This window comes from Typopeltis vanoorti, chromosome 3, assembly GCF_054136105.1.
Source record: "Typopeltis vanoorti isolate ZY-2024b chromosome 3, IOZ_Tvanoo_1.0, whole genome shotgun sequence".
Taxonomy (NCBI): Eukaryota; Metazoa; Arthropoda; class Arachnida; order Uropygi; family Thelyphonidae; genus Typopeltis; species Typopeltis vanoorti.
The window spans coordinates 163360950-163373835 of record NC_143551.1 but is presented as its reverse complement, the minus strand read 5'-3'; the positions used below and the strand labels follow the sequence as shown (position 1 = coordinate 163373835).

Here is a 12886-nt window from a genome sequence, read left to right as displayed (position 1 = left end):
GGTGTCATTATTACAACTTCTATTAACAACTTTTATGAACATTCATAAGAGTATTCTTGCCAACCTATGACTTTATAGTCTTTTCAGTCAAATAAGCTTTTGATCAGCCTCTATTTCTACCTCTGTCTAACTAGTTCCTACAATCCATTTTGCTTCACTTTCATGCGATCTGTAATCTCTGGGAGGAGGGGAATTAGAACCGTTAGCGAATATTACCATTTTAACTGAGTAGCCAGTTTTTTTAGAGATGCTTACCAAGTAGTGTATGCAATTACTATGAGCATTCAAGCAAGCCTTGGTGTGCGTGTCCATCAAGATAGAGTAGAGCCACTACCATTCCTCTACATGAGTAGAAGAATGATATTGGCAGTTGGATGGAGCATCATCCATGGGAATGCTTATAGAAGAGACATTAATGCAGCAACAGATTATCTATGGAAAAGCAGCTCAAGGGGGTCAGTGAGAGGGATCATCTGTTAAACTAATAGTCCTCTACAATCAAGCATTTTAAGATCAGGTGGAAATGAGATTTATGGTATCAAGAGTTGACCAAAAGGAGAAGTGTTGCTGAGAACAAAAAATACCATGCTTTCTTGGAGGCTGAAGAGTTTTTTTTTTTTTTAACAGATTATTGACAAAAGGGAGCGTTTTGATCTTTAATGTGAGCATTAACAGTCACGCAGTTATCCTCACCTTATTTAATAATGGCAAGACGATCAGTATTTAAGACTTGTTATAGAAGATCTTGAAGCCTGAATAACCTGAACTACAATTTTGCAAATGAAGAAGAGGAGTGAAGAGTACTATCATCAAGAAAGCTGTGAAAAGGATTAAAATAATAGAATGAAACTAGAATGAAAGCTGGGGATCTACTCACAAGGGTAGGAAGCATACCATAAGATAACTTGGTAAAAATAGTAATGCTGATCTTGACATCAACATTCCCAAACATGACAGAGACCAGTTCTTTAGTGTAAGTTTTTTGTGTCACATCACATATCTACATATACGTATATGTATATATGCAGTTTTCTGAATTAAATAAAAGATTTGTATTAACAATTAAAAAAAACAAAATTTAAATGTCACTGATCACTTATGCAATAAGCCTGGATTGAGTGTGTTTTTTGTGTGTATGTACATGTTATTCAAATAATTACACATTTCTGTCATTTCATTATTTTTTTTTTTAATTTTTAATATTATTTCTAGCTTGATTTTCTCTGTCAACAGCTCATGTGGAATGTATGCTGTTGAAGAGGTTTTTTATATTTTTTGAGGATTGGTAATTATTTTTCCAAGGAACTGGTTGGGATGTTACCCACAATTTGGGAAAAACTGTTTGAAGCATGATTTAAAAAGAATCAAAAGGTGATTTTTTTTGTAGACGTATAAATTTTTCAAAATCTGAAATTTATAATGAATGACAAGATTTGTTAACTTCCTAAACTAAACTTGATATACTTGTTACATGGAGTTAGATGTTTAGATCTTGTCCAGTTGTTTAAATCATTTTAGATAATTCCTATTGTTCAAAAATGTTTGACCTCAGAAGTTTTTTAAGCATGAAAATCAGTAAAGGTCATTGGTTTATGGCTTGTTTTTATGCATTTTTATATAATTTTTTCTTTGTTTATTAAACTGTAAAAAAATATACACATTAAAAGGATAAACATAGCATTTAAATTATATAACAGAAAACTATTAAGAAAGAAGAAAGGAATGATGTTTCTTTTGATGTGTTTTATCTTCTATGCTATTTGATGCAGAAAATAAATTGAATGCCAGAAGATAAAATGGTACGGTGTCTTGTTTTCTGTGCTGGTGTTATTCAAGTAACAGTTGGCCGTGTAGTGTAAATTTTGCTTTAAGTGTTGCATGGCTTTGGTGACAGATGGGTGCTGGTTTTCACTTGTCTTGGCAACAGTGAAGAGGGAGTTATACATTGTGTGTTCTGCTGTGCAGGAAGTAGATGCCAATAATCTTCATGGCTTTGTGTCACATTAGAGGCAGTGTCAGCTGCTCATGAGATTATCCCTCTATTTTCAGGACAGGTCGGAATGTTCCTAGGATGTTGCAAAAGAGTATGCGATTGCCTGAGTTGGAATTTGTGGAACTGTGTTGCAGTAGGCAAGATGTGCCACTGTTTCTGGTCTGAAACACCATGTCGTAGAGATCTCAGTGAAAGTTGAATGGTCTGTTTAGGTTTGCAGATGCATATGCAAAGGATAGGGCTGAATGCAGTAATATGAGGAAGCAATGTATTTTCTTGAAGTTATTGGGCAGAAGTGGTAGAGAGGATTCAGAAGATACAATCTATGTGTTGATGAAAGTTTTCAGTAATTTGGATTCATTCCTTGAGATAAGGTGATATACAGGGTGCCCCAAAATTCACGCAAGAAGTAATTTTGATAGAAAACACAGGTTTTTAATTAAAAATTGTAATTTCTTATTGATTCATAAAGTATACAGTATAGGGTTATGCATGGAATAGCATATCGGGTAAATGGCCTCCACCGCTTTGCTGGCACATACGCACTCTTTTGTCGAAATTTTCCATGACCGTTTTGCATAAATGTGGCTGAATTTCGTTGATACAGTGCTCAATTTCCTCCTTCAAGGCATGGGTGGTTGTGGGCTTGTTGGCATACATCTTAGACTTCAAAAAAATCCCAAAGAAAAAAGTCCAATGGCGTTAAGTCACATGATCTGGGCGGCCACTTCTGATCACCAAAACGGGAAATTACACCACCAGGAAATGACTCGTGCAGTAATTGAATTGTTTCTCAGGCTGTATGGCATGTGGCACCGTCTTGTTGAGACCACATGTCGTACACATCCATATCTTGCAATTTAGGTACAAAAAACTGGATTATCATGTTGCGATAGTGAGCACCATTAGCTGTTATTGCCTTACCAGCTGCATTTTTGAAGAAGAATGGACCGATGATGCCTCCAGCCCAAAATCCGCACCAAACAGTGACACGTTGTGGATGCATTTGTTTCTCAACAATCACTCGTGGATTTTCTGAACCCTAAATGCATCAATTTTGTCGATTAACGAAGCCATCAAGATGAAAATGAGCCTCATCGCTGAAGATGATTTTGTTCGAAAAATAAGCATCCACTTGTTGTTGTTCCATAATCCATTCAATGAACTCTCTTCGCTCTGTGTGGTCAGTAGGCTTCAATTCTTGAGTCAATTGAACTTTGTAAGCATAAAGATGCAAATCTTTCATGAGAATACGCTGTAGAGAGCTTCTCAAAATGCCCAATTCAAGACCACGGTGCCGAATTGATGTTCGTGGCCTCTCAGCAACACTCTCACGAACTGCTTCAATGTTTTCTGTTGAAGGACGGCCAGTGTGTATAAGATCACTAATTGATCCAGTTTCCTTGAATTTTTTAATTAATCTTTTTACAGTTGAAGTTAAATCACTATTCCGACCATATTTTGTACGAAAATTGCGAACTGTAGCTGCCAAACCTTCATTATTTTTAAAATATTGCTCAACAATGAAAATGCGTTGTTCTTTCATGTAGCACTCCATTTTTAATAACCCTGAACTGTCAGCTGTCACGCTGTCTTTTTTTTCTCATTGGCAACACTTTACCGCACAAATGGCGCTAAATTTAAATCTTGCGTGAATTTTGGGACACCTAGAAAGAAAGACTTTTATAATGGCTGTTTGTGCATATTGCATTGTTGCTTTTGGTATTTTCATTGATATATGTTGAAATTTTGACAATTTTCCACTCAGGTTATGGGTCAGGAGGTCGCCTATGCTCCTTATTCCTCAGTTTCATGGTAGGAAACAAAGGATTTTGTATTTATCACATTTCTGTTTGAAAATGGATGCTCTGTGAGCATAGCTGTTAGAGATAATCCAGTTCCCTGTGTGATGAGCTTCTGCAATCTTCTAGCATTATAAAGCATCTCTGTAGAATGAAGGTAGATTAGAAGGAATTGGAGCACTATGTCTTCAGAGGGCTGTGGATAGTGTGAGGCCTCTGTTGAATTTTTTCAGGATAAGTGCAACATTTGTTTTATGGGACTGTGATTGGTCTGAAGCAGATGTGAAACCTGAATATTTATGGTGAGGATAAAGAATTTGATTTGAACTTTTGAAGGGAAAATCCTTGGAAGAAAAATACTTGGTCCAGTGAATGAAAATGGTCTCAATACAACATAAGTTATATCATCTCTATAAAGAACAAGTTCAGAAAGTTGCAATGTGCAAGATATCTTTTTCATATGGAAAATGACAATTATTTTAAGAAGACTAAATAGTAAAATTCTTGTTAAGACAAAAAGGAAAACCAAGAAAGAGATATAGATAACATTAATCAAGATAATATTGCATGTCCAAACTTGAAGTAAGATTTTGGACAGGCAGAAGTGGAAGCAACAAATCCAGGAAGCCATAGGAAGAAGAAAGATTAGTCTGAAATGTCTTAAAAATAAAATTACATCATTTAAGACCTGATTTTGGTTTCCAAGGAGACTAGGCTCCAGTCTACCTTGTTTGAATGGCTTGCAGAGTGCTGTGTGGGTTGATCAGCCAGTTTTTCCAACAAAATGTCTGATGTGGGCAGAGTACACTTGCAGGCATTTGACCAACTGAGAGTTATAATTCTTCGCCTGGGTGAAGAGGTTGCACGTATGTTGTTCCACTTACCCAGCACTTGTTTGGAGTGGCCGTTTAGCTGTATCTATCCAGTTCAGCATGTTACCAAGATGGATGCCTAAGTACGGTAATCCCTCGATTAATGCGCCCCTGATTAGTGCATTTTCAATTAGTGCGTCATTTTTTTTTCGATACCCAAATTTGATTGGTGCGCCTATATACATCTTAAAAATAAATGTTACAGATTTTAAAAATTTTCTATCTCTACATTTTTATGACTAACTATTTTAAAAAATCACTCACCAGAATGAAATAATTTAGTTACCGATTTAAAACATTTTACAAAGTTATTTTTAATGGCATACTACACTACTTTCATGTACACTATGTATGCTATGTCCCAAATTTTTACCACCAAAATTTATGTCGTCTGCTATAGTACATCCACAGATTCAAGACCCTTCGACACTTCTGCGCATGTCACAAAAAGGAGAATCCATTCCAATAATAGGGTAATCAATCCATCTTCTGGGATGAGTTCTTTATTCTTACACATCGGAAAATTAACTTCTCTTTTATGATCATTGTAGTTTTTAAAGTGGTAAACTTTATACGTCCTTTATTCTTTCTCCCCTTCAATGGTAACGTCCAAGAGTTAATTAAATCTCATTCTGAAGTCGGAATCATGAAGAAATGATTCTGACCTGCTAAATTTAGATGCACAGTGGGAAGATCCCATAGAACATGAAGAAAATTTAACCATTGATAGTCAGCCAAAAGAGATCTCACAGAAACAATTTGAAAATATTTTTCGTACAATCGAAGTTTTTAAACAGCAATACTTAGAAGCTCACCCTGATGAAGAGAGAAGCAGTAAAATTTTCAGAAGAGTAGAAGAGGCAATAGGGCCATACCGTCGGTTGTATGAAAAAAAGAAACAAAATGCCCGCCAAACTACGTTAGCTCAATTCTTTGTTAAGAAATAGAATAATAAAATTTATATTCTGAATATGTTTTATTGTCTTTCAGCTTCATGGTTTTCCTTTAACTAGACCCTGAGACATACCCTAATTCTTTTATAAAAAAATGACGGTTCAAAAAAGAAATTTGAAGAACGAATTATACTTTTCCCCATAGGTTAGTATATTTGATTAGTGCATTTTTGATTAATGCGCCTGTTTTAAAGAACACATTAGGCGCACTAATCGAGGGATTGCTGTACTTTTGTTCTTTACATGACTAACTACATTTGATAGGAGAGTCACTTCTGGACTTCAGTTTGTTGTATCCACAAGCCAGTGGTTCATCCCAAGTTTAGCACCAGAGGCTTGTGCTTATAGCCTATGCGCAGTGTATATTTCTTTTATTTACTCCTTGTTGTTAATGATTATTATACCATCAGCATGTGACCTTCAGATGCAAATCTTGTATTTGTGTTTGTTTGGAGCATATAGTTTCATGCCATTTTTCTATGAATGGTGCAATGGCTAGTATATATAGGTGCCCAGAGAGTGGATATCCTTGCTTTATTCCTTGGAAATAAGGTAATGTGCCTTATTTGGATAATGAGATATCCATATCCAAATGCCCTTAGAACTTCTAAAATGTATTTTTGCTCTATTCTGCCAAAGATTTTTTCTTGAGGCTAATTAGCACTAAGTTTTATTTTTGAGTGTTTGCAATGTTGATGAGATCTTGAAATGTAGATTATCATATTGATCTTTGAGGTACTGAGTAGGGTTGATAGTGTGCATCAGGTAGCATGGGCTTCAGTTAGTTTGCAATTACTTTAAAATGATTTTGTAGTTTGTGTTAATTGGCGAGATTGGATGTTAGTTTTGGAAATCCATGTAGTCTCTCTCATTAAGAATAAGATAGGCTATTGAGGTTGTGATATATTATTATTATGTAATAACCTCTAGGGAGTCCAAAGACTCATCGAGGGAGGACACCTACTCTACAAATCTCCATCTACACCAACGCATCTACTGCCAATCACCACTAGTAGTATTTTCACAGACAATCACAAACATCCATACCCATGGCAGGATTCGAACCCACAGCAGATATGCTAACCTCAGCCACCCAGGCCAGGATATATTGTGGAAGTTCATTTAAGTAAGCTTGCAGCATTTTAAGGAGAGGTCATCCATGTTAATTCTTAGAAGGCTTGGAAGAAATCTGATGTGAGTCCATGTAGTCCAGGAGATTTGTTGTTGGGTAAAAATTTGTATGCTGTTTTCAGTTTTTTTTTTTTCAAAATGTTTTGTGATGTGAAAGAGATTGTTTGCTCTTGCACTAAGGATTTCATGGATAGCTTCAGCAAAGGCCTTTTGGAAATTATATTGCCTTATAGTATTTCAATATTTCTGATATAATTTTATCTAAATCTTCTGTAATGTTGCCATCTTGTGGTTTGATGATTCACATGCAATTTGATACCTTGTTTTTTTTTTTTAGAGAGAAGTATTTTGTGGATTCAGATTTATATTTGTGTGCTGTGACCTAATAGTGCACCTTTGGCATATAGTTCTAATTGTATTTGTATGGTAGGGAGATGTTAGAGCAGTTGTTTGAATTATCTGATACTCATGATCTTCTGTTTACTTTACAGATGACTGGAAATTTGTGTGAATGTTTTGAGTTTTCATTTCAAGTTGGACCACCATGTTTTGCTCAATTCTGTTGTTTCTTTTGATTGAATAAGATTTGTTATCAAAGCTTCAACCTTCAGTATATATATACTGACTCTTAAAGAAGATGTTGTTGAACATCCATTAGGTACTTGGTTTGAATGTTTTGGAGAATAATGAGAGTTCTTTATGATGGTCTTATGACAAATAACTATGATGTTACAGTTTAACTAGTCTATCACTATTACAGTAGAAAAAAGAAACCTTCACATCACTTTTAATTATGCAGACGTGCGATGCTACAGTTTAACTAGTCTATCACTATTACAGTAGAAAAAAGAAACCTTCACATCGCTTTTAATTACGCAGACGTGCATACAAGTTATATGAACTAATCACTCTCAGAATGAAAAAATAGGGGAAATCGGAGGAGATATAGATGTAGAAAGTATTTTTAACTTGGGTATAGTTATGTTAAAGATACTAAGCAATTTTAAACCTTACTTACAAGCTCTGCATTACTAAATCTTGGTATTTCTAGCCTAGCTCCCACTGATGAGACCTCAATAAAGGTCGAAACCGGTCTGGGTAGTGGCCCCTTGCCTTTAATACAAAACATCATACATCCCCTTCTTGGAGATGTGTTTTGGCATTAAGGGTAAATATTAAGATTAGTGATCAGAGCTTGCTCCACTTTTACCACGAGTTGCCTTGGTCTTGCACTACCTGTGGGATCAGCTAGTCTTGCATAAATTGCAGGCGCAAACTTGACATTTTGTCAGTTTGCTTACTTGGGAAAAAATGGAGTAAAACCAGGTTTAAAATTGCTTGGTATCTTTAACATAACTATACCCAAGTTAAAAATACTTTCTAAATATAAAGAAAATGGATAGGATAACTAAATTGAATGGACAATAGCAGACTGCCAAAATTACTGTACAAATATAAAATAAATCAAAAAAGAATTCAAAGCTTTTCCAAAATACCAATTTTTGGAAAAAAAACTTTGAAACAAATTTTGTCCAAATGCTTTTGGAATGCATTTTCTGTCTTGATATTGGAACTTGATATTCATGATAACTACCCTGGATCATGGCAGAAATCCAGCAGGTACTAGCTTGCTCTGCTGCATAATCTCCTACAAGAATCAGCTTTTCTTTATCTGCTAACTCCGATTTGAAAAACTTTCTCTAATTCTATCATCATATGGAAGACGTGGGACCATGGCCACACGTCTCATTGTCCACTGCCCTATTTAGAAATTTGCCCCATTACTTTACTTTCCATTGCTCATATTCAAGAAGTTTATACATTTGGTGTTGAATAATGTAACTGCTTCTTCCTTTCCCTAATCACTATTGTCCAAATGTAACATATAATTATTATTTTTCAAGCATGATTGGTTGAATGGTTAGTATAACGCTTTCCATCCAGTAGACTGCTCAAATCCCACTTTGGGCATGGATGTTTTTATGACTGTTTTAAGGTAGTTGATGAATTTTATCATCTGGTATCAAACCATCATCCTACTTATTTAGACGCCTGAAGTGGTTTGATTGTAGAGCAGGATTTTCATATTATCCAATTGATAGCTTACTCACAATACTGATATACATGTATTATGAGCTAATAGCATTTCATGGGCAGGATTCACATTTAAAAAATAATAATTATTATCGAAATAAAAATCTCACTGGTTTAGTCTTTATCATATCAGTAACAGCAGTAATGTTGAAACAGTGTTAAAGCAATGTGACTACAATTTTCAAGAAAGATTAACTATTGAATTAACAGATATTTCAGGTTATTATATCACAAAACATCAAAGAAGGACATGGTGCTTCTTTAATTCTTCATTTCTACTGAGGTTGAGTTTGTTACAATAATTAACTTTTTTGCTGTTTTCCCTTGGTTCACTGGTGAAAACAGTAGGAGCTTTGTTTAACTGGGTGATACTCAGTTAAACAAATATCTGATACAAAATACAGCTTGGTCAGCTAAGTCCCAAACTGACAATTCATCCTCATTGTTTCATTATCTAGGTAGATACATGATAATAATGGGATGTGCTATCGAGGTGTGTCTTGTATACATTGGAGTAGATAACAGAAGAGACATCCATATTGCCAGTAAGGGACACAAAAAGTTGATGATATGGAGGTCTCCTCACACTCATCTGAATTTGACAACTTAAGCAACCTTCAAATGCTGCTTATTGGCATTATTTAAATAAACAGAAATAAAATATTAATTTTAAAAAATGCATTAATATACAAAGGGTAACTTTCATGGACTTAAATTAAAATCTTGCTTTGCTGCCAAGCAAATATATAAATATTTCACATAGAAATATTTCTTTCTTGTGGTGTATCTTTTATTTTGTACAGTTATCTAATATCATTAACTTTTTGTGTGTGTTTTTTCCAGTGCTGATGAATTACTCTTAACTGAGCTGATTTTTAATGGAGTTTTCAATGATCTCAATGTACATCAGGCTGCAGCACTCCTTAGTTGTCTTGTATTCCAGGAGAAGTCAAATGAAATGCCTAAACTTACAGAAGAGTTATCTGGTCCACTTCGAATAATGCAGGTAGCATTTCTGATTTCTTTGATGCTAAATTAGAACTTGCTTAAATCAGTGCCCAAAGTCTGCATTAAATAAATTTGCAGTATTCAAAAATATTCCACACAGCTGCAAGTTATAGTAATATATATTTGGATATTTGGCTTTGTTGTGTAAATAACTGTTATATTTAAACATTCTGTATTTAAATAATAAGCCGAAAAGTAAATATGAAATATATTATATTATAATTAACATCCCAAACTGCACAGTTTAATTTAGCATACATATTCTAACAGTAGTCAATTACTAATGTGATTATGATTTACTTTTAAGTAGTTTTTTACTAAAATAAAGAGCCAAAAGGCTTCACTTCGGCAATGCAAAATTATATAAATTAAGTGGATATTAAATCCAACATTATTTCAAAGCCGAATACAGAAACTATAAATGTTTTCTGCCAAATTTGACCAGAGAACTAACGGGAATGCACTTGCCACCATACTATGAGTTGTCCTAGCTGAACCTAATAGGAGACATAAAGCTAGCCCGAGTGTCCATATATTCGCCTCCTATTGGTGCATTTTGATAAAGTTTCACTGGCCTGACAGCTGTTTCAAACTCATTAGTTTTCGTCAGAGACCAGGCAGAAACCTAAGAGAGCAAAAACTCTCGGTATTAAGGAACTCGAAGCATCTGTATTTTCCGTAAGCGAGCTCTCGGCCAGTTTGTAAAGTAGTTAGTACTTTATTACTTTTAAGTGGTTAGTACATTAGGAGTTCGCGCAGTTATCCTAGTGGCTTTGCACTTCGCAACCATATGCCTGGGGGAAGGAGTGTCCCAGTTTCGATTCCCCCTTGAAGACATGAGGAACTGGAGGATCTTCGTCAGCCATAGCCAAGTTAGCCGGTCTTGGGCGTGGGCAGTAGGATTTTTTCTGCCTGTTTAACTGGCGTTTTTCATCCCGCAAGCAGCCCCGTGAACATATGCTGCTACAGTCAAAAATATATCCCCCCTCCAGCGGCAGACCAGGTGACAGGTCGTTTGGGAGAGTACTAACAAGAAGTCGCATCTAAGTAACACACGAACCCTGCATAGGAAGCGGGAATAACGCATAGTGAAAGAAGAAGAAGTTAGTACATTAGGAAAATGGACTAGGAGTTTTATTTCTGCCTAACTTGCTGGGAATTCTATTAGGAAAATTGAAGAAAATTCATGTTATTAACTGTTTTAGCAGTAATGTAAAAATATATACTTCACTTCTACAAAATGAGTCTTCTCCCCCCCCGCTGTCAAAAAAAAAAATAATAATAATAATAAAATGAACCAAAAAGTATTCCAATAGAAAATCAACATTTACTGTGGCAAAACAAGCATTTTTCATGGTATACTAATTCACCATCATCATTAAATTCCTGGGGTGTACAGGATATGATAGTACTACATGAAAAATTTGCATCATTACTAACTTCCTATCTACAATTTTCCTCAAAATCAGTCTGTTACTTTTCAAGACTCCAACATTATCAGATCTTATATTTCTATCGTCTAAGGCACTTTGTGCCATATCAATCCACCTATATCTTGGTCTTCCTCTGAGTTGTTTTCCTGCCAACCTGGCAGAGAACACTTGTTTTGCTAATCTTTCCTCACCCATTCTGTTTAAGTGACCATACCACCTGAGATTAGCTCTGCTAATGTATTCCTGGATGCCGACAATGTCAAGTTCTTTCCTAATATCCTCGTTTTTAATATGATATTGCCATTGATGCCATCTATTCACGCCTCTAATCTTTCTCAGGATTCTCATATCTGCGGTCTCTAGTCTTTGGTCAAGTGTTTTACTTCTGACCCAGCTCTCAGATCCATAAGTTAAAACTGGTTTGAACACTGTCTTTTATACAGCTAATTTAGTGTTCCGACTAATTTCTCTCTTATTCCATATCAATTTATTCATTTCACTTCTTACCATACCAACTTTGTTGATTCTGTTGTCTATTTCCATATTTAATTTACCATCTTCACTAAAAATCGTGCCTAAGTAACTGAAATGTTTTACTTGTTCCACAGGTTCTCCATTCACAACACAGTTGACATTTTCAGTGATTCTGCCTATTCTCATTGTCTTTGTCTTTTTATTACTGACCTTCATACCATATCTATTACAACAGTTATTCAATTTAGTCACAGAATCTTGCAGACTTGTAGTGGATTTATTTAGAAGTATAACATCATCCGCATAAAGCAAAGAGCTGACATTAACATCTCCAATTTTGATATCATGTTTAATACCACTTTCCTTCATAATGTGATCCATATAGATAATGAATAACAGAGGGGATAATGTACATCCTTATCTCACACCAGATTTAACATTAAACCATCTAACTGCTGACTTACAACTCAAATCAAGACTAAGTATTGCTTGATACAATGCCCCATTAATATATAACTGTAGCATATTGAATAGCTTCTCTCTTGGCACCTTGTCATATGCCTTTTCCAAATCGACAAAACTTAAATACAGATCTTTGTTATATTCCCATGATTTCTCCACTATTTCTCCATTATCCAGCTTGTTCTTCACCAAGCTTTTCTTCCACAATTCTTCTCAACCGTTTCTCAAGTATACTTGCATATATCTTAAGGAAAACTCAGTAGGGATATACCCCAATAATTCTCACATTCAGTTTTATTTCCCTTTTTATACATGGGTACTATGAGAGCTCTACTCCAATCATCGAAAATTTGTCCCTCTGTCCAGGCATTCTGAACTATGCAGTGCAGCCACAACAAGACTTTTATACCACCATACTTAAGCATTTCTGGTCGAATATTATCTACTCCTGCTGCCTTTCCACATTTCAAGCCTTTGATGGCTTTTTCTACTTCAAGTATGGATATGTATTCCTTACTGCATGCCTGCTCAGGGTGTTTTATCACTATGCTGTCAGCACTGCTTGTTTCATTTAGCAGTTTTTCAAAGTAATTACTCCATACTTCAAGGATATCTTTTTCTCCAGTTTTCATTTCACCTTTATCATCTCTAATTCCTTTTACAT

At 35.2% G+C, this 12886-nt stretch overlaps 1 protein-coding gene across 1 annotated transcript in view; it reads left to right on the top strand.

The window, feature by feature from the left end:
* The window catches only part of Mtr4 (exosome RNA helicase Mtr4), a 432027-nt gene that overhangs the window by 365582 nt on the left and 53559 nt on the right, over positions 1 to 12886 (top strand). The window contains exon 23 of the mRNA XM_090390948.1: positions 9689 to 9851. Within this exon, the coding sequence (XP_090247074.1) occupies positions 9689 to 9851 (163 nt within the window). The remainder of the gene's footprint in view (positions 1 to 9688; positions 9852 to 12886) is intronic.